A 19734-nucleotide genomic window follows, 5' to 3' on the forward strand; every position below is an offset into this window, starting at 1 on the left:
TTTAACATTATCATACAACCAACATCTTTTCTTTTGTTTTTTTTCGTTCATGGTTCATTTCGAACACAATGTTAGTGCTTGAAATTTGACATTGTTTTGAATTTGAGTAAATTTCTCCGAATCATGATATGTACCCAACGCAACATGAGCTGAAATACATATAACTGTTTGAAAATGAAATCAAGAGTATTCAAAAATTGATTCTCACACCTTCTTATCGGTTCAAAGTTATATAGCATATATAGCAGGTCCCAAGTACGTTGTAGTATTTGTTTTTCTCGACTTGAATTGAAGGCCGATATATACGCACATGTCTTAACATAACTTTGTAGATTGGGCCCATTTCTAATACTTCGAAATGGGCCAAATCGTGGTTTGGCTAATATTCCCTAAAATTATACGTTTTTATAAATAAATGCAACATTTTTTTTCAGGAAAAAACTACAACATCTTTAATCTCATATAATAATAGTATATTTTTTTCAATAAAAAAAAAGATTTAACATATATTGTCGAAAAATAAATACATGCATTTAAAAAAAAAACTAAAAAAACTACAGATTACTGGATTTCAATGATTTTGCATTCTATGATTATTTTATAAGATATTTTACAATTTTATAAAAATAAGATATATTATTCAGGGTTACTCACAAATAATAAGACTTCAAAGACGATTGTACGGAATTTGTCTGTTTCCTTACATTCAGGGTTCCTAGTAGGCCCAAACTGGCTTATTTCCTTGTATTTAGGGTTCCTAGTAGGCCCAAACTGCTAATTTCTGTGCTTATTTATTAAATTAACAATTAAAATACTCATTGAAGGCAGAAACCAAAAATCCAGCTTCAAATGGACATATTTTTATAGTTTTGGGTCGTCTTCATAGTTTCATCCTTTGTGGGTAACCCTGTCTAATAATAAAATTACAAGTTATTTTATAAATTTTACAATGCTTATTAGATAGAAAAAATTAAAGCAGTAAACTTTGTTGAAAATGATTGATAATAATTAATATTCTGTTTATTTATTGTGTTGATTTCAATGAAAAAAAAAACTTAAAAAGAGAGATAAACAAAAATCAAACAAACAAATAGTTCCTAATAGCAGAAAATTTTTTGTTATTACTCTCATCTATTTATGGGGGAAGGGGGGGGGGATGTGTACTGTATACGTTCTTATCAAAAAATAAATATTTCGGTTTAAAGATGAAAGAATATAAAATACTAAAATGCATAATATTATTTCATTCAAGTTTGTTGTCTCATCTTTAAAAAATATTTTTACAGTACAGCTAGATATAAATGCATTTACATTTTTTTTCTACAAAAACAAGCATGATTATGAATACTTATGATTCAAGTTTAGAATTTAACGTTTGCTTGAAATAATATTAAATGAAAAGTTCCTCTTTTTCAGTCCATAGGGACCTGGCTGTACCAGTATGTTCTAACACTGGATCTCTTTTAACGTCATTATTTGGTGGAACTCTTTATAAATCTAAAAGTGTACTTTTGGGCATGGAGGACCTCTTTCCACACTTGAAAAGTACACTTTATGTCATATTAGACCTTTTTCACCACGAAATAATACACTTTATGGTAAACTGGACCTACTCATACACCTTATAGTATATGGTAAACTGGACCTACTCATACACCTTATTGTATATGGTAAACTGGACCTACTCATACACCTTATAGTATATGGTAAACTGGACCTACTCATACACCTTATAGTGTATGGTAAACTGGACCTACTCATACACCTTATAGTATATGGTAAATTGGACCTCTTTGCACACTAAACAGTACACTTTACTGGCCCTTTCTTTACAATTTATTTTGCCATTGAGTAATGGACCTCTTCTCACACAATAAAGGACTATGTAATTAAAACCTCTTTCCAAGCATAAAGTCACACTTCAGGCCAAGTGGACCTCTTTCTAAACCTTGAAGCATACTTTTATGCAAAGAATGGTTCTATTTCGTCAGTTAAATAAAAAATAAACGAGAAATCAAATAATGGTTTATCGGATCTTATCCCTTTAACTTTTTTCGCAAAAAACTCCCTTAAATGTTTACTTTATGGCGAATGTAACTTATTTCTATAAACCAAATACAAATGTTGAAACTTAAATCTAATAAAAACTATATCGACAAAGATACAAGTACATGAAGACGACGACTAGTTGGATTTTATAAGATAATACGATGCCAAATTTACAATTTAATGCCATTGATTTGTAAATGATTAACTTATGTGCATAAATTCGACTAATGAAATAAATAGAGAAATAATTAAAACAAATAAATAAATATTACAATCCTGATATACTAATAAATGCCATTGATTATAATACTCAAATTAAGAAGAAAATCTGAATTTATAATAAGATATTTTAAAAATATGAAACTATTATCAGCTCTCAAAGTGTCAGCCAAAAAAAAAATATAATTTCTTTGACATAACAGCCGGCCGCAAGTTAGGAAGCTTAAGGCTGTCAGCCATAAAATATACTTTCTTTGACATGACAGCTGCAAGCTACTGGAAGTTTAAAGCTGTCAGCCATAAAATATACTTTCTTTGACATGACAGCTGCAAGCTACTGGAAGTTTAAAGCTGTCAACGTGGAGACCAAGAGCTCTAGTATAAGCCAACAACCTGAACAAATATTTTTTATTTATAATCTGATAAAAAATATGGAGAATACTGTCGTTTTTAAAAAAGTGTTTATTCTGCTTATTCTCCATTGCTTCTTATAAGCAAGAAATGCGCAAGTCACTTTTGTAGAGAAACCGCAAATGAAAATAATCAGTTTAAATAAACCAAAACATTTATATGTAATTCAGACTTGTAAATCGGCCATTGCCATCTTTCCATCATTAAGGGTTACTTGAAATTACGGTTACAGTCCCTTTAGGAAAATGCTTTAGTTGGTAATAAAATAATATTACAAAGTTCGAAATAAAATTTAAAAATTATAGTTGTTTATAAAGTGAAAATGTTCGACGAATAATTTAAAGAAATTATTAAATATATTATTAAATATGGTCGGACATCTTAAAAAAACATTAATTTATTACTGCGCAATTTCTCGAATTTCACCGAGAAACGAGATTTTCCCTAAACACTTGTTTATTTTTTATTGCCTAAAACACATTTTAATTCTAATTGTTGTTAACATAAACTAAAACAGGTTTCTACCTTACCAACTGTTATATTGAAATTGTTCCATTCTCACGAAATTCAAGAAGAAAATTATAATTTAGAGAAGGTTAGCATGTCAATCCAGATTTATCTACAATGAACAAACCTTAAATCTAAAAGTTTACGGGTACAAGAATGTTCTAGATAATTTAAATATTGAAAATTATTTAAATAGATTGAGATCAAGTTTAAACCCTGTTAAAAGAATATTAGAGGGAAAAGGTTGGCTATCACTTCATTATTAAAAAGTCTTTGTAAATTTGTGTTTGTTACTATCTATAGTACCCAGCGTTGCCCAGGATTAAAAAATATAGTTTTTTTTAGTTTATACAGTTAAATGTTCAGCAAAGGAGTTGAATTTTTGCTACAAACTCCAATTTTCTAATCACTTTATCTTTGCAACCGGGTGCTGTAAATCTTTTTTATTTCAAACTTCGAATATTTGATCTGTCAGAATTCTTAGTTTGAAATGTCAAGAACGGGTCGCAGAGATACAGGGATAAAAAAATCAGAGTTTGTGGCAAAAACTCAACTCCTTTGGTCAAACCCTTTGGCTGCAGCCATAACAAACAAAACTAGTTATATATATATATGAGCGAATTCACCTTCATTCTAAAGATATATTTCCGATATATTCAGATACTTAATACTTTACATTTACATTTTCACTTTTTCAGGTTTTATTCTTTCTTATCGATGAGGGCCTCAGGGCGTAAACAGGAAAATCCCATTTTTTATATCTTTCTAGGAGGTATATATGCCCCTAATCTACATTTATTTACACTGTACCGTGTACGGTGTAACTCTACAGTTTACCTGACAAAGCTGTACTTTTGAATACATGCTGAGTGTACAGCAGGATGTATATATGAACAGGGAAGAGTAGGGTACAGACACTGCTCCAGCCTCTGGGTCTGGCTGTACCGAGAGAATTGATATCCAAATCCCTGTACAGTGTACAGTTACATAGAATATAGTGTCCCGAACTGATATATTGTAAATGGAAAAATGGACGAATAAGAAAAAGGATTAAAGTAAATATGTATTTATGTACCTATAGGCTAGAGGATATAGAAAAAATAAAATCAAAAAATGCATATCGCTCAGGAAAGATATAAATGTTAGATAAATATTTAAAAAATTTATTTAGATGTATTTATCAATGGACTAAATTATAAAGAATTACATAGAATAAAATGAAAGAATATGAGAAGACATAGTTAGAAAGTAGAATAAACAACTGTTAAACAATTCAATTGAAGATTAAAATAAAATCATAAATAGAGAAATATCAAATACATGGATAAATGAAAACAAACGTAAAGAAAAAAAATGTTTAAATAAATTTAAATATGTTTTTTTTTTTTAAATTCAAGTTAAATGAATGTCTAAATTAATAAATGAATGAAAAGTTAGAGAAAAAGAGTAATAGTTAATGAGTTAATGATTAAATAAGAAGATAAAAACTATACATAAAAAAATGTAAGGTTGAATACTTAAAAAAAATAATTCTATAATTAGAATAATAGAAAAATACAGGTTGATCCACAGAGAATAAAATTTTAGTGATTAACTAATGAAATATAAAGATATGATTATAATAAAAGAAATAAGTTAATATACAGGATAGCATTAATTTTAAGGCAAGTATCTTTGAAATTTCATTCTTCCCAGATCACCCTGTAGATAAATACCTTAGCTAAGTACTCTTCAGGAAGGTTGATAATCACCTGGAAAACAGTTTTGAAATTTCCAGATTTAACAAAAACATACAGTTTGTACTTTATCAGGAATTAATTTTTCTAACATTATAAACAATATCTGTAACCTTTTATATTGGTTTTAATCTATTTTTGCAATAGTTTGACTTTTAATTCTATCAATTTAGGGCGAATAAATTACAATTCAATTTTATTTTGATTTAATATTATTTTTATAATTGACATCGTTTGTATACCTTCCATTCTCCATAGGTATTTTGAGCTCGTTTTGGTCTACCGTAGAATATATCAGAGGGGCAAATATACCCTCCACTCTGGTAGTAGTCAGGAGAGTAGTGGTAATCACTAGAAATAAGAGAAAAGTAGTGATAGTCCCTAAAAAGTATCAGAAATATCAAGAAAATACTGACGGTCATTAGAAATATCAGGAGAATAGACGTTGCAGGCCCACCAGAAATATTAGAAATATCGGGGAAAGAGTGGCCGTCAATAGAAATATCAGGAGAATAGACGTTGTAGGCAGACCAGAAATGGTCGTCATTAGAAGTATCAGGAGAATAGTGGCGCCACTAGAAATACCAGAAATATCGGGAAAATAATGACCGTTCTAAGAAATATCAGGAAAATAGTGACGTAACTTGAAATATCAGTTATATCAATGAAATCGTTGTGATACTAATTTTATTAGGATCGGGTAATAATTAAGCCTCTGAAGAGAAAAAGTGTAAAGTTTTTTTAAACACGCTTTATGACCTTTACCTTTTACCTTCTACATATACTATGAAGGCAAATTTACATTTCATTGGCTTTGCTTAACCATGACCTTTACATGCACATTGACCTCTGACATGAACATATATTATGTCTATTACAATGACCTTGCCACGTCAAACTGTAAAATTTACTGAAGATTAAATTCTTATATTTTTTAATTTAACTCCTCTTAATGAAAAGCCATTGAGAAAAAACAAAAATGTTATAAATTTATAATACGTAACAGAATAAATCATTTACTTGGGTCTAAATCAGAACTAGAAGAGCAACGGAGTCACCAAGTCGTAACAGTAATGTCAATTTAATTTGACCTTGTTCTCCAGGTTAGTACGCAGTGATGCATGGTATAATGTAAACAATAACCCTTGATATAAACTTATTTCCTTGGTCTTAACTTCTTAAGCGAATTATGATCATAGCCTTTCTTTGCAAAAACTAAACTTTGAAATTAACTTGACCTGAGGTGAACTAATCATGACCTTAAATAAACTGACTTTTAAATAAGTATAAGCATGACCTACCGTATATCCTGTTCCTTAAAGTCTCCATAATAATGATTGTATGTGTATCCTTCTTCTTCAACCTTGAATAGATAAAATAAAATAATAAAATAGAATAACAAGAAACTTTTAATATTATAGTAATGTAAAATTTATTTATTCACACCTCCACAAAAATTCACATAATAAACTTGTATTTTGTAGTTACTTTAATTCTTTCAAAAATTTCCGTGTGAAAGGGAAGTGTCGCAGTTTTTTGAAGATTACATCATGGGTTACAACTTAGAAAATCGTTACTCCCTTTAAAGAAAGTTCTTTTTGTACCTTTGTTAGTCCATCAACTGAACAAGAAATAATAATTATTAAATACTTGAAAAAAGCATTCTTAATATTTAAAAAAAAAAATGGGATAAGAGTGTTCCAATAAACATGACAAATGAGAAAAGAATATCGCATTGTATCAAAAAAAAGGTTCCATGACTTAAGAGCTTTGTTCACGTTTTTGATACAGGTTCGTCATTAGAATCAATGATCAAAGACGATTTTTTGCGTCGTCTCTGATTTATAATGTTTGGTGAGACAATCGATACTTTCAAATTGTTGACGCTTCAGAAACGACTCTACGGAATCTGTACTGCCTGTTTCTTTATGTTTTTGATTCCTTACAAACAATGGACTTATTTTCTTTTGTCAAATTATCAAATAAGCCATTGAAAGACTAAACTATGGAAGAGGACTTATTTCAAACTTTGTATCGTCATTTATCCAGAGTTTCAGTCGTATTTAAAGCTAAAGAATCAAAATATTTTAAGATGGTATTATTAATCTTCCTAGATTATCAGCTGACTGGTAGGCTACGTCTGATAGTACACGGTCCAGCAGGGGAAGGTTGCGGGTCAACTCATACTTGATCGTGTCACTACAATTATTATATAGGGAAACTTAAAGGGACTGTTGGCGTAATTTCAATTGACCCTTTTGATCATATAAAAGAGAGATACACAACAGCACCCTTTAAATCTTTGTCTGAGCAAACCTAATGGGCCGGGCTAATTCTAAAAAATCAATTATTTTTAATTGTGGTTCTTCTATAAAAAATTGTCTACTGGATTTGTGCAACACAGACAAGAATAAGTTAACAGAATATTTCTCTTTCCAAGTTAGAAAAAGGAAAATATCTTCCTAATTCAGGGTTTAATTTCACCGGTTTGAATCAAGTGTGTAACTTGAAGGAATACTTGAAATTATATTAGGTACTTTACCAAAGGCATTTTCCAAAGCGCCAACTTCCCAAATGTGCAAATTCCCAAGCGGCAGCTTCCAAAGTCTATCCTAGACGCAGCGCTCCACCCTCCCCCCAGCCTGTTCTAGCCGCAACGCTCTATCCCTGGCTCATTCTAGTCGCAGCGCTCCCCCTCCCCCCAGCCTGTTCTAGCCGCAACGCTCTATCCCTAGCCCATTTTAGTCGCAGCGCTCGGTCCCCATTGCAGACTTCAGCGTCTCAGAAGGCCTAACCTAACCTTTGGGAAGTTGCGCTTGGGAAATTGCACGTTTGAGAAGTTGCCACTTTAGAAATTGTCACTGAAGAAGTCGCCCTTGGGATAATGCCTTTGGGAAAATACCTAATACCCTTCAAATTATATTGATAGTCAGTGTATTTATAGTAAACTCATATTTGTGTGGGACCTGGAATGGTTAAAATTATAAACTCATCTTTTTGAAAAAATATTTTCAATAATGGAAAATCTGCGTTGTAAAATAATATCTTACTTTGAAAAAAACTATCAAACTGTAAAATCCGAACAAAAAGTACTTAGTTTAAATTACATTTTTTTTACTTTAGTTTCTTAGAAAAGTGTTTTCTGTATTGTTTTAGATTTAAATTTAAACTCCACTTTGAAATTCGATTAAAACTCTTCTTCTTATCATCCAGAAATTACCCAAATATCATTCAAATATCATTCAAATATCATCCAGAAATCATCCAGAAATCATCCAGAAATCATCCAGAAATTACTCAGAAATCATCCAGTCGACATCGATTTTTACAACCCCCCAACTTTGTGAAAAGTCGAGTTTTAACCCAGATCTTGGCACGACTATTGCTGGTGAAAACTCCACTTTTAAACTCGATTAAAACTCCACTTCTGGAAGGCAAAAGTCGAATTTCTGTAATACTTTTGAAAATTCGGCTGTATTTATCATCTTTATAAATTAACAAAAGGCACAAACGTTTTTGTTTCTATTTTCTCGAATATTAATAATTAACAAAGAAATTGTAGATGAAGGCAGTTTAACAGATGTTATTAAGATTAGTTCTTTAAATACATGAAAATTACTTATCACTCAATCATTTTAAGAAGTTTTTATCTTTGTTTTGCGAGGACTCGGGACTTAAAAGGAAATAATTATTTTTAAAGTAAATATTTGCACGTCAAATAATATTTAATGTTCAAACAAAATTACGGTGTAATATTTATATTAATTTTACGTGCATTCTTTAGAAAGTTTTACTTACATGGGATAGTAGTCGTCTTCTGCTCAAAATAACCAATCAATTAATTAAAAAAATAAAAAATTTCTAACGTTACATATTTTCCTAATGGCGCACGCGATTCAATAAGATTGAAATTTTTTTCGTTGATAATCTCAGAGAATGTTGATGCCGAAAGTACACTTGTTAGAGTACAACATTGATACCTAATTCATCAAATGAACACATTTAAAAAGATTTAATTTAATACGAATAGATTTAATTAGATCAATCATAAAAAAATAGTTTTTAAAAAAAATCTCCTAATTTAATCTTTAATCATTTTGAGTTTTAATTTAATTATATTTGTTAAATTTCTGTTTTATATAATATAATATTATATAATAAGTATATATTACGTAATGTTTAGCCATTTCTAACTCTTGTCTTAAGATGACTTACTCACACTCTTTGAAACTTTACGGACGATATTGCAGTAAAGACCATTTTAAGATTTTTCTTTAAAACACACAAAATCTTGTAAATAGAGCTGATAAAAAAGCATTCATGAAAGTGTACAATTGTAGTAAAAAATATAAGAGAATCTGCGAACATTTGAGAACGATTAAAATATGGCGGCCTCAGATCAGTAAAAAGCTAAAATTGTTGATAGGAGAGAGGGCGCAAAAGCTTAATAAGATAAAGACAGACGAACAATAATTTAGAAACCCAATAAAAACTTCGTTTTGTAAAATAATCTAGGTTTTTTTTAAATTCATCCGTGTAACAAGAAAAAGACGACCTCGTTTATTTTGACGTCTCGTATTTTGTAATTAATTGATTGATTATAAGGTGCCTAAACAGAAAGTATTGTTTATTTTGTACTGATGGCTGTACGCACACTCAGGTACACTAGTGTACATAATTCTTCAGTTTTATATTAATCAGGCTTATACAATGTACAATGTACAGCTTCACTGTACAGGTTGAAATATTGAACATTGAACTATTTGCCGGATTTATAAAAAAATCTCCACTAACAATTTAAACATTCATAATAACTAATTCTAAAACAATTTTTTGGTTCACAGGCAGGGGACAAAATATAATCTGACAGGCGCGAAAAAAATTATGCAATGAAGAATTTCCTGTAATGATCATCATGGTGTTTTTCATGTACTGGTAGATGATCATGACGAGTTGTTTGATGATCATGAAGAGAATGGGAGAGAGGTCCAAGATGATTGTCAAGATGTTGATGATAATCAATCAGGTGTGGCTGGGGAGAAAAGGGGGAGTGACTAGGGGAGGGGTGGTATACAGGAGGAGGGGTGTATGTAGAAGGAGCAGGGGTGTAGGAGGGAGGTGAAGGGTGGTAAGTAGGGGGAGCAGGAGGACTGTATGCAGGGGGTGCAGGTGGATTGTAAGCAGGGGGTGGAAGGGGAGTGTATGGAGAGGGTGGTGGAGGGCTATAAACAGGAGGGGGTGAGGGAGGAGGATCATAAACTGAATTATGAATTATAGGATCAATATGAATGGTTGGCGTATGTACACTGTTGTACTCCAGCCCATGATTACCATCATGTACATAGGTCTGTACATGAGCTTGAAGATGAGGTTCAGAATGAAGGATAAGAGGAGCTCCTGTCTCTAAAAACAACGTCTTGGATCCAGCCTAAGCATATAAAGAAACTAAATAAATTCTAATTACAGTGAAACCTAAAAAACTAAAGTTATGATTTTTAATATGCCAACGAATATGAAACACGCAATTTTGCGTAAACAATTTCACTTGATAAGTTAAACTACTGAGTCCGAATTTAATGAATTTGAACTTCTCAATTCCGTCAAAAACCGATTTTAATTGAGCGCTTGCTTAAATCTTGAAACATTGAGTACAATTTAAAATGGAACAACCATATTTGAGCCGCGTCTCAATTTAAGCCACGCCTCAAATTCTTTAAACTCGGCCTCTGGTAAAACTGTTGATGGTGTTTAGAAGGAAGCTAGTAGGGTTGTAACTTGTATTAGTGGTAAACTTCAATACAAACACAACAATTTGAAATTTTTACTTTTCATTCACAAAATAACGGAATTGATTCTTTGTCACAATTTCAAATATTCTAATCCATTTATCTTTCTGACCTAATGGAGTAGTTCTTTTATATTTCAAGCTCAGATTATTTGATTTAACAAATCAGAGTTTTTGGCAGCAACTCAGTTTCTTTGCATGTATTAATGGATTTTGAACTCAATATTTCGTATATTTGTTTGTGATGAATATGTTTGCAATTACTTATCATTATAATTTTTAAACAGGGAAAACTGGTGAAACTTGCTTGTAACGGTTCAAACTGCTGAAATTCATTGTTATTTTGAAAAATTAAAGAGAAATTAAAGAGATAACTGGTCTGCTGAATAAATAATGGGCCCTAGACAGTGGACACTTATACCATGGGGTGACAAAAGATAAAGAAAACCCTGATTTATGAACTCTGCGTGTGAATTATTGCAGAATTTGATTTGGCACGGTTAATGCAGGAACTATATGACACGCACTGATTAATAATGAATTGTTTTTAACCCCAGTCCCCAGAGGGATAGATTGCAATGGATAGCTCTGGGTAGCTATGGTTAGGTTGGCTGTGGTTAGCTATAATTAGCTATGGGTAGCGATGCTTAGCTATGGTTAGATATTTGTATCTACGAATAACTATGGGTAGCTATGGGTAGCTATATGGTTAGCTATGTTTTAGCTATCATGCTTCAGGATGGTCGCAAAAAAAAATCTTTTTACGTTTTAGGCCTCCAGCAAAAAGCTATTTAACAAAATCGGTTAAAAATTGTTGAAATTAATAATGCATTGACAAAGGAAAAAAATTAAACATTTCATGATACATTCAGATGAAAAATCTTGAGCCGGGTAAAGCGCTATTTTCTTCATATCCCAGCTGCCAGAAATTCCATAGAACTTGCAGCATCACAAAAGTAATTTCTGCTTTAGGTCCTCCGCTTCATTGAAAATGTTGACAAGAATTCTTTATATTTTTATTCATATATTCTTAAAAATTACTTAACGAAAGCTGTGGGATGAATTGGTTAGCTATGGGTAGCTATCATTAGCTATTTTAAGCCATAGTTTTTGCTTTGATAAGCTATGGTTTGCTATGTTCAGCTATGGATAGCTATGTTCATCTATGGTTAGCTATGTTCAGCTATAGTTAGATATGTTCTGCTATCGTTAGCTATGTTCGGCTATGGTTAGCTTTGGTTACCTGTGGTAAGCTGTGGAAAGCCATTTTTAGCTATGATAAGCTATGGGTAGCTAAGATTGGCGGTAGGTTAGCTATGGTTGGCAATGGGTTGGATATGATTAGCTATGATTAGGTATGGTTAGCTATCTATCTAAGTTCCGACAAATGTAATAGTTTTAAAGTTCCGTATTCTTATTTTTGTATTACATATTATTATGTGTTAAGTTAATGATTTTATGTTTGTATGTCTAGAGATATGATAATCTGAGTTTTAAACAGAGCACAATAGAAAAATTACAGTATTGCGGTTTTGAAGTATATTATTCTTTTTAATCGAGAACAGGAGCATTCTTAGAGGAAGAAGATTTATCTCTTCCCACCCTTTTCTTTCACTTATCCCCTTCATTCTCAACTTTTTCCCCTTTTCCTTTCCTTTCTCCCCCTTATAATGATTTCTTTCCTTATTCCACCTCTTCCTTATTCCTCGCCATCTCGATTTCTCCTCTTCGCATACTGATACACTATTGCTCTAGGTTCTTATATTCTCTACTCAACTTTCGTCCTTATTTTTATCTCCTCCACCCGTCTTACTACCAACTTTGAAATGTCCGCACTTCTAACACCCCCGGGGCCCACCCCAGTCATTCTTTACCAATTGTCTCTATCTAGCTGTCATATGTTTTTCTTGAATTATAAGTAATCAAAGATCTATCAGAGGTTCATGTGAGAACATTAAACTAAGTATTTAAACATGAGAACATTTACAAAAATGTTTTTTAATCTTGATAAAGATTTGTCGTCATCATTCCTCTAGGCTTTATAATTGTTGAAGGATAGCTCTAGGTAGATCTAACCTTGGAGCTTAAATGTTTTATTGGTCCTTCCTCATATATCTGGGGTTAAAATGGGAGCTATGTGAGTAGCAGATGGTGGGATTAATCAGCTAAACTAGGGAGGAGGAGATGAAATTAAGTATACTGATAAATCGTTAGGTTTGGGTTGTACAGTGTACACTGTCCAGTATTTGCGCCGGACGAGAATAAATCAAAGTTTAAATACATTTAAGTGTGCGGGAGCAAAGCGATAGGGATGGGTTGTGAATATAAGGATTTATATATGAAAATAGGGATTGATATATAAAGATAGAGATGGATATATGAAGATAGAGATGGATATATAAATAGGGATGGATATATGAATATAGGGATTGATATATAAAGATAAAGATGGATGTATGAAGAAAGAGATGGATATATGAATATAGGGATGGATATATGAATATAGGGATTGATATATAATGATAGAGATGGATATATGAAGATAGAGATGGATATATAAATAGAGATGGATATATGAATATAGGGATTGATATATAAAGATAGAGATGGATAAATGAATATAGGGATTGATATATGAATATAGGGTTTGATATATGAATATAGGGATTAATATATGAGGATAGGGATGGATATATGAAGATAGGGATGAATATATGAATATAGGGATTAATATATGAATATAGGGATTGATATATGAATATAGGGATTGATATATAGGATAGGGATTGATATATGAAGATAGAGATGGATATATGAAGATAGGGATTGATATATGAAGATAGAGATGGATATATGAAGATAGGGATTGATATATAAATAGGGATGGATATATGAAGGTAGGGATGGATATATAAATATAGGGATGGATATATGAGGATAGGAATGAATATATGAGGATAGGGATGAATATATGAGGGTTGGGATGAATATACAAGTATTGGGATGGATTTACGATAATAGGGATGGATATATGAAGATATGGATGGATATATGAAGATGATGATGGATATAGGAGGATAGGGATGGATATATGAAGATAGGGATGGATATATGAGGATAGGTATGGATATATGAAGACAGAGATAGATATATGAGGATCGGGTTAAGGATAAGAAGGTTTTTGATGAAACAATATAAAATACACGATTCAGGAAATTAGATACGGAATAAAATCAAGAATAAAAGATACAGTTCAGGATAAATTCAGTATAAAAGATACAGGATAAAGTTCAGAATGAAAGATGCAGGATAAAACGCACAGGGTAAAATTTAGGATAAAAGATACAGGATAAAATTTAGGATAAAAGATACAGGATAAAATTTAGGATAAAGGATGTGGCCACCGGATACAAATACAAGATACAGAATACAAGATAGAGAGTTAGTAAAAAAACAGGATATAAAGTATGCACGGAAATAGAATTCAGGATACAGAATGAAGGATACCAAATATATGATAGTGGATACCGGATCTATATGATACCGGATCTATATGATACCGGATCTATATGATACCGGATCTATATGATACCGGATCTATATGATACCGGATGCAAGAAGCTCACAATCACTGCAAACCAATGAGTGCATGTTCTAACACAAGAATCCAGCAGTTTTTAGCCAATTAATTTTCTCAACCTAAAGCTATAAACATGCTCGTTGCATTTTTAGAATGAATATGTCTGAAGGTAAAAAATAGTATGAGTTAACTTGGTGAGGTAAAGGGGACTTTAAAGACGATGTTCTAAATATTTGATGACTAAGTTCTTAGGTTTGTATATATTTTAGAGCAATATGGTGGGGTGGGGTGGAGAGTGTGTGACACCAGTTCTCGTTAGATCACTGAAGTTAAGCACACTTGTCCACAGCCAGTTACTGGATTGGTGTCCAGACTGGTGTTCACGGGTTCGATTCCTGTACTCCACACAAACCTGTGGATTCAAAAACATCTGAAGCCGACATCTGGTTTAGCAGTTATGACCACCTGACGGATGTAGGAGGACAGAGGGGCGGCTGTCAACAACTCTCGCAGCGAAAGGGTGCGTGCTTTCTGCTCAACAAGAAAGAAGCTTCAAGTGGGATTGATCCAAGTGAATGACGATGAAGAGAGGAATGGAAGACAAGCAGGGAGAGTCTATGGTTGCCAGCTATAGGTACCTGGGGGTATCCAATCCGGGCTTACAGATGTTAGGGAGCAATGAGTGGGATGTTTCCTATCAGTACGGCACCCGGGCCTCATTCCAGTATATCAGAAGGATTCCTGCACTCTATATTCTCAGGCCTAAGAAGAATCTTAGGCAGCTGGAATCTTGTCAACCCTCTTCTCAGAATGAATGAAGCGTGGATGGATGAATGTGCTGCCAGATTACAACCCCTGGTAGATCAATATAAAAACCCAGACAACACCAAACTTTCGCAATAGAAAAAATTCCGAGATTTGATCGTAACAACCCGATCATGTCCTGGGGACAAAAAAAATCTCTATTTTTAAAATGTCTGCTAAGAACATGATGGTTTAAGTGTTCCTTTTCATTACAACCAATGTCCTAGGAACAGTTTATCAAAGTCTCTAAAAAGGACTGAAATGACGGGCAGTTTTGAAGCCAGGTGCAGTATATTGACAGCTTAAAATAAGATGACTCTAATCTCCTAACAGGAAGTAAAAGATTTTAGAAGATCAAGACTTAAAAACAGTTTTTTTAACAAGGATAAAAATATGAAAACAAAGAGTTTTCGATTCAATTTTTATCAGCTAAGGAAAGATGTGTACAACAAAATGAAACGGATAACAATTTTCTTTAAAATAACATATGAATTCAAATAATAATAATGTTACAGATTTAAAGATTAAGATCTAAAACTTTGATTGACTGATGAACTGATTGACTATTTTATTGATTGTGTGATTGACTGATTGATTGATCAAGTACCTGGAAGGGTTGTAGGGTATGCCCGGAGCCATCTCCTCGGGATCCTGGTAAAATATTTAAAAGTAGGATTTACTATTTATTTCGATAACTTATTGGACATTGTCATATTGCTTTCTTTTATTTCTACTCTTTCTGTGAATAATTGTTTTCAAATTCTCTTTAAAATTTTAAATGTAAGAAATTATGTAGCTCCTCACCTATATTTATATGCTGTTCTATGGTTAATGATTCTCTTTTCTCTAAATAATTATTTTAGATTAAAGATTGAAATGAATAAAAAAAATTTTAAAATTGTTCTGTTTCAAAATTGTTTCAGTGTTAAAATTTGAGATTTTACATCTTAAAAGTGTGTTCACTGTGTGTTCCTATATTTGAAAGGATTACAAGGGTTCAAAGTTATGCATTGACTTGAAATGACTCATATAAAAGTACTTTTTTACAAGCTCCCCCCTCACAATGCCCAACCAGGTCCCACCCCACCTGAATTTTTCTTGTTCTATTTTTCACAATGTAATTTTTTTAACTTTTTAATCATAAGAAGCTAGGCTTTCAAGACACTTTGCGCCCATATTCTTTTCCAATTGTCAAAATTTTCTCTTTGTATACATTGTTAAACAAAAACAAAACAAAAAGTTTGCGGATTTTCCAATAAAAATTTCGTGGAATTTCAAAATTTACAAAAATTGAATTTTGTTAGAGCCAAATTTTTGAAAATTCGATCATCCATAAACATTCCCTGGGGTCACGTGAGGTCCCACAAAATTTTGGGCCCAATCAGTTTAGCTGTTTTGACGTTTATTGGATACAAACAAGCTAACAGACAAGCAAATTATATATATTATAGATAGCTACGGAATATTTTCGAACCTTCATAAAACAAAACTATTCCTGAGGCCATGTCAATTGCTAATTACCCAACCCTGCCTTATTAAAGACTATTCTTTTTACTCATTTAAAAAGAAGACAACCATAGAGAATAGAATATATAGAGAGGAATTTACTAGAAAAAAGTGTCCATTTTGTTGTACTGTTTCCATACTGCAGGTGTACTTCACATATTTATGCTATATAACCTGTTGGGCCCTGGAATATCATTTTATAGAAAATCTAAAATTATTGTTAAAAGAAAACCAAATTATGAAATAGGCTGGTTTCATAATTGACCAATGATCATTTCACATAGACTCTATGCCTTCCACTTTACAAACGATGATTTTTCGTTATAACTATAAATCAAATGATGTTTTTATTCACCTAATTCATTATAAAGTTTATTTAACAGCTTTAAAAATTTAGAAATTGAAATGAATAGTCTAGGGAACATACTGTATTAATGTACTCTACTGCATATAATTTTTGAACATTTACATGATTTGTACACTTTGAACTCCCTTTAAGGCTGAAAGGGACTGAAAAAATTCATACCGAGAGATTCTTTTAATTCCTCTCTATATATTCTATTCTCTATGAATACAACACAATTACAATGTATAAAAGAATACATCACAATTACAATGTATAAAAGGTAAATCTATACCTTTGCAAAGAATCTGTCCACTGGTGAGCAATACCTAGAAAGAATATTTTTATGTATTCATTTTAAATAAATAAAAAATCTCGGAAAAGCTGATGTTTAAAAACGACAGATTATATATAAATTCTCAATTATAAATCCAAATCTCTTAGTCGCAACTTTAAAGGTCATTAATTACGCCCACTAAATGAAATTTTGGAATTAATTTACTTGTTTTTAAATATCACGCAAACCTACGAAAAAATTGTCCCCACCAATTTCAAGATTCGAACAAAAATTCTTGCCTCAATGACTTTTTTTTCTGAATTATTTAAATGACAGCCTTAGCTTTAGGATAATGATCAAAACACATTTTTACCAAGAGATCAATTTTTCTCCAACCGCAACATATGTATAGTATCTAAATATTATTCAATTTATAAACAATTGAAGCAAGTCAAATATCTTATTTGTGTGAGAAAATATTCTTTTTGAACACTTTACAACACATTTTTTTCTGGACATTGGACACAGGACATTGGACACTGGACATTGGACACTGGACATTGGACACTGGACATTGGACACTGGACACTGGACATTGGACACTGGACATTGGACACTGGACATTGGACACTGGACATTGGACACTGAACATTGGACACTGGACACTAGATATTGGAATGAATTCTGTTAATCATATAATCTAAGTTTGAAATTTCAAAGGCTTCCCATCATAATTCCAAAGATACAGGGATTAGACAATTTTGAATTTGTGGCAAAGACTAAATTTCTATTTCTATTCTGGTTAAAAGAAGAGAGATAAAATGAACCCAAGACACCCGACACTTGATAAAAAATATCTTGTATTACAAAACAATATCTATAGATCAATATTGATATAAGATTACAATCTAAAAGTGAATTATGTTACCAAGCATTTAGTGTGGTCACTCAAGCATTATTAAATAAAAACAATTAGCCACATATAGTTCTCAGAGTAGTATAATAGGAGAATAATAATCATTTAAATTCTTTCAAATTTTTAACATCTGTGAATACAAGAGAAAGATTAATTGTACGCAAAACAGGAAGAAAAAAGCGTAAACCCTTTAATAGCTCGGAGGCATGTAGAAACCATAAATTAATTACCGTGAGTGATACTCAGAAAACAAATATTTGATGAATATTTTACTCAAGCGGAGAAAAAAAAACATGATAATTAAAAGTGATGAAAATTAAAATTGAAAAAATATCTTTCATTATTTATGTAACTTGGAGAAACTTTTTTATATTGTACGTCTAGATATAGTTTTTATATTGTACGTCTAGATATAGTTTTTATATTGTATGTCTAGGTATAGTTTTTATATTTGTACGTCTAGATATAGTTTTCAAATTGTACGTCTAGATATAGTTTTTATATTGTACGTCTAGATATAGTTTTTATATTTGTACGTCTAGATATAGTTTTCAAATTGTACGTCTAGATATAGTTTTTATATTGTACGTCTAGATGTAGGTTTTATATTGTACGTCTATTGTAGTCTAGATATAGTTTTTATATTGTAGTCTAGATATAGTTTTTATATTGTACGTCTAGATATAGTTTTTATATTGTCTTTCTAGGGATAGTTTTTGTTTTTATTCTATGGTCAATTCATGTCATGCAGACGATAACATTTTTTTGTCTAATAGGTTTCTTAAGTAAAAGGGGGATGAGAAGTAAAACAACGGGCTAAGCGTCAGAAAATGTTTAAATAAAAATTTATCGCTAACCAATATTTTGGCCAAGAAATACCGATTGAAATGTTTGTTTACATTTAACTGTGACGTTTTAGGGCAGAAAAGACAACAGTTCAATTAAACAAACTGCCTAATTCCCAGGCCTGGCCCCCTTTTTTGGTACGCACTTGCAGGTCATTTTTGTAATATTGGAAATCAAATACAATTTAAAGTTCATTTCTTATTTGAAATGAGATACCCAGTATCAGCTCGACTCTACAAAACACCAATGTAAGCCAGTAAGAGGTAAACAAGCATGATTTATTATAACATGCATTGATTGAAATTGATTCGCATTACATCGCTCCGATAAACATGATACTTGGCTGGATGGATCAAGTGATTTACTGAAGGATGAGAATATCATAATCCTTGTACAGTGTACACACCTCTGTTTTTAGAATAGTACGGAAATATGTACATTGTACATTGATGAGAAAGGGTGTAAAGGGATTACATTTTAATGGCAGACCCACTTCTCTTGTCCACATCTCTAACATTTGTCTCCTATCCTATACCCACCTTTTTCTGCTTTTCCTAACCTTTTCATAACCATAGGCGCACCTGAGTTTTTTTTTAGAGAAAATTTAGAATAAAATCTTGGAATTTCAAATTTTGAAAACTATGATAGGAGCATTAAAAACTATGAGAGTATTTTTATATCTTCTTTTTTCTATTTCTCTATTTTTTACCCCTCTTTTCTTCTATTTTTTTATTTCTCTATAATCTCTCTAAAAG

General features: G+C 31.7%; 1 protein-coding gene across 1 annotated transcript; it reads right to left on the minus strand.

The window, feature by feature from the left end:
- Positions 1 to 1620: 1620 nt before the first annotated feature.
- On the minus strand, positions 1621 to 19552 carry LOC111696859 (uncharacterized). Its single transcript, XM_023466607.1, has 15 exons — positions 19519 to 19552; positions 19297 to 19322; positions 17236 to 17269; positions 15896 to 15937; positions 15699 to 15742; positions 9824 to 10350; positions 9532 to 9587; positions 8721 to 8739; positions 7033 to 7121; positions 6527 to 6543; positions 6224 to 6285; positions 5165 to 5273; positions 4902 to 4937; positions 4024 to 4154; positions 1621 to 2661 (listed from the first exon to the last, which is right to left on the minus strand). The coding sequence occupies exons 1-15, from the start codon at positions 19550 to 19552 to the stop codon at positions 2562 to 2564; spliced, it is 1326 nt and encodes a 441-aa protein (XP_023322375.1). The 3' UTR covers positions 1621 to 2561.
- Between the last annotated feature and the right edge of the window lie 182 nt (positions 19553 to 19734).

This window comes from Eurytemora carolleeae, unplaced genomic scaffold (genome assembly GCF_000591075.1).
Source record: "Eurytemora carolleeae unplaced genomic scaffold, Eaff_2.0 scaffold249, whole genome shotgun sequence".
Taxonomy (NCBI): domain Eukaryota; kingdom Metazoa; phylum Arthropoda; class Copepoda; order Calanoida; family Temoridae; genus Eurytemora; species Eurytemora carolleeae.

Bases quoted from the DNA above. Each gene is read 5' to 3' on its own strand.
- LOC111696859 (XM_023466607.1), bottom strand. From the start codon at position 19,552: ATGGTTATGAAAAGGTTAGGAAAAGCAGAAAAAG. The intron at 15,743-15,895 runs GTGAGGAGCTAC...ATATTTTACCAG, and splicing joins AGAACAGCATATAAATATAG to GATCCCGAGGAGATGGCTCC. The intron at 4,938-5,164 runs GTATACAAACGA...ACTGTTTTCCAG, and splicing joins ATACCTATGGAGAATGGAAG to GTGATTATCAACCTTCCTGA.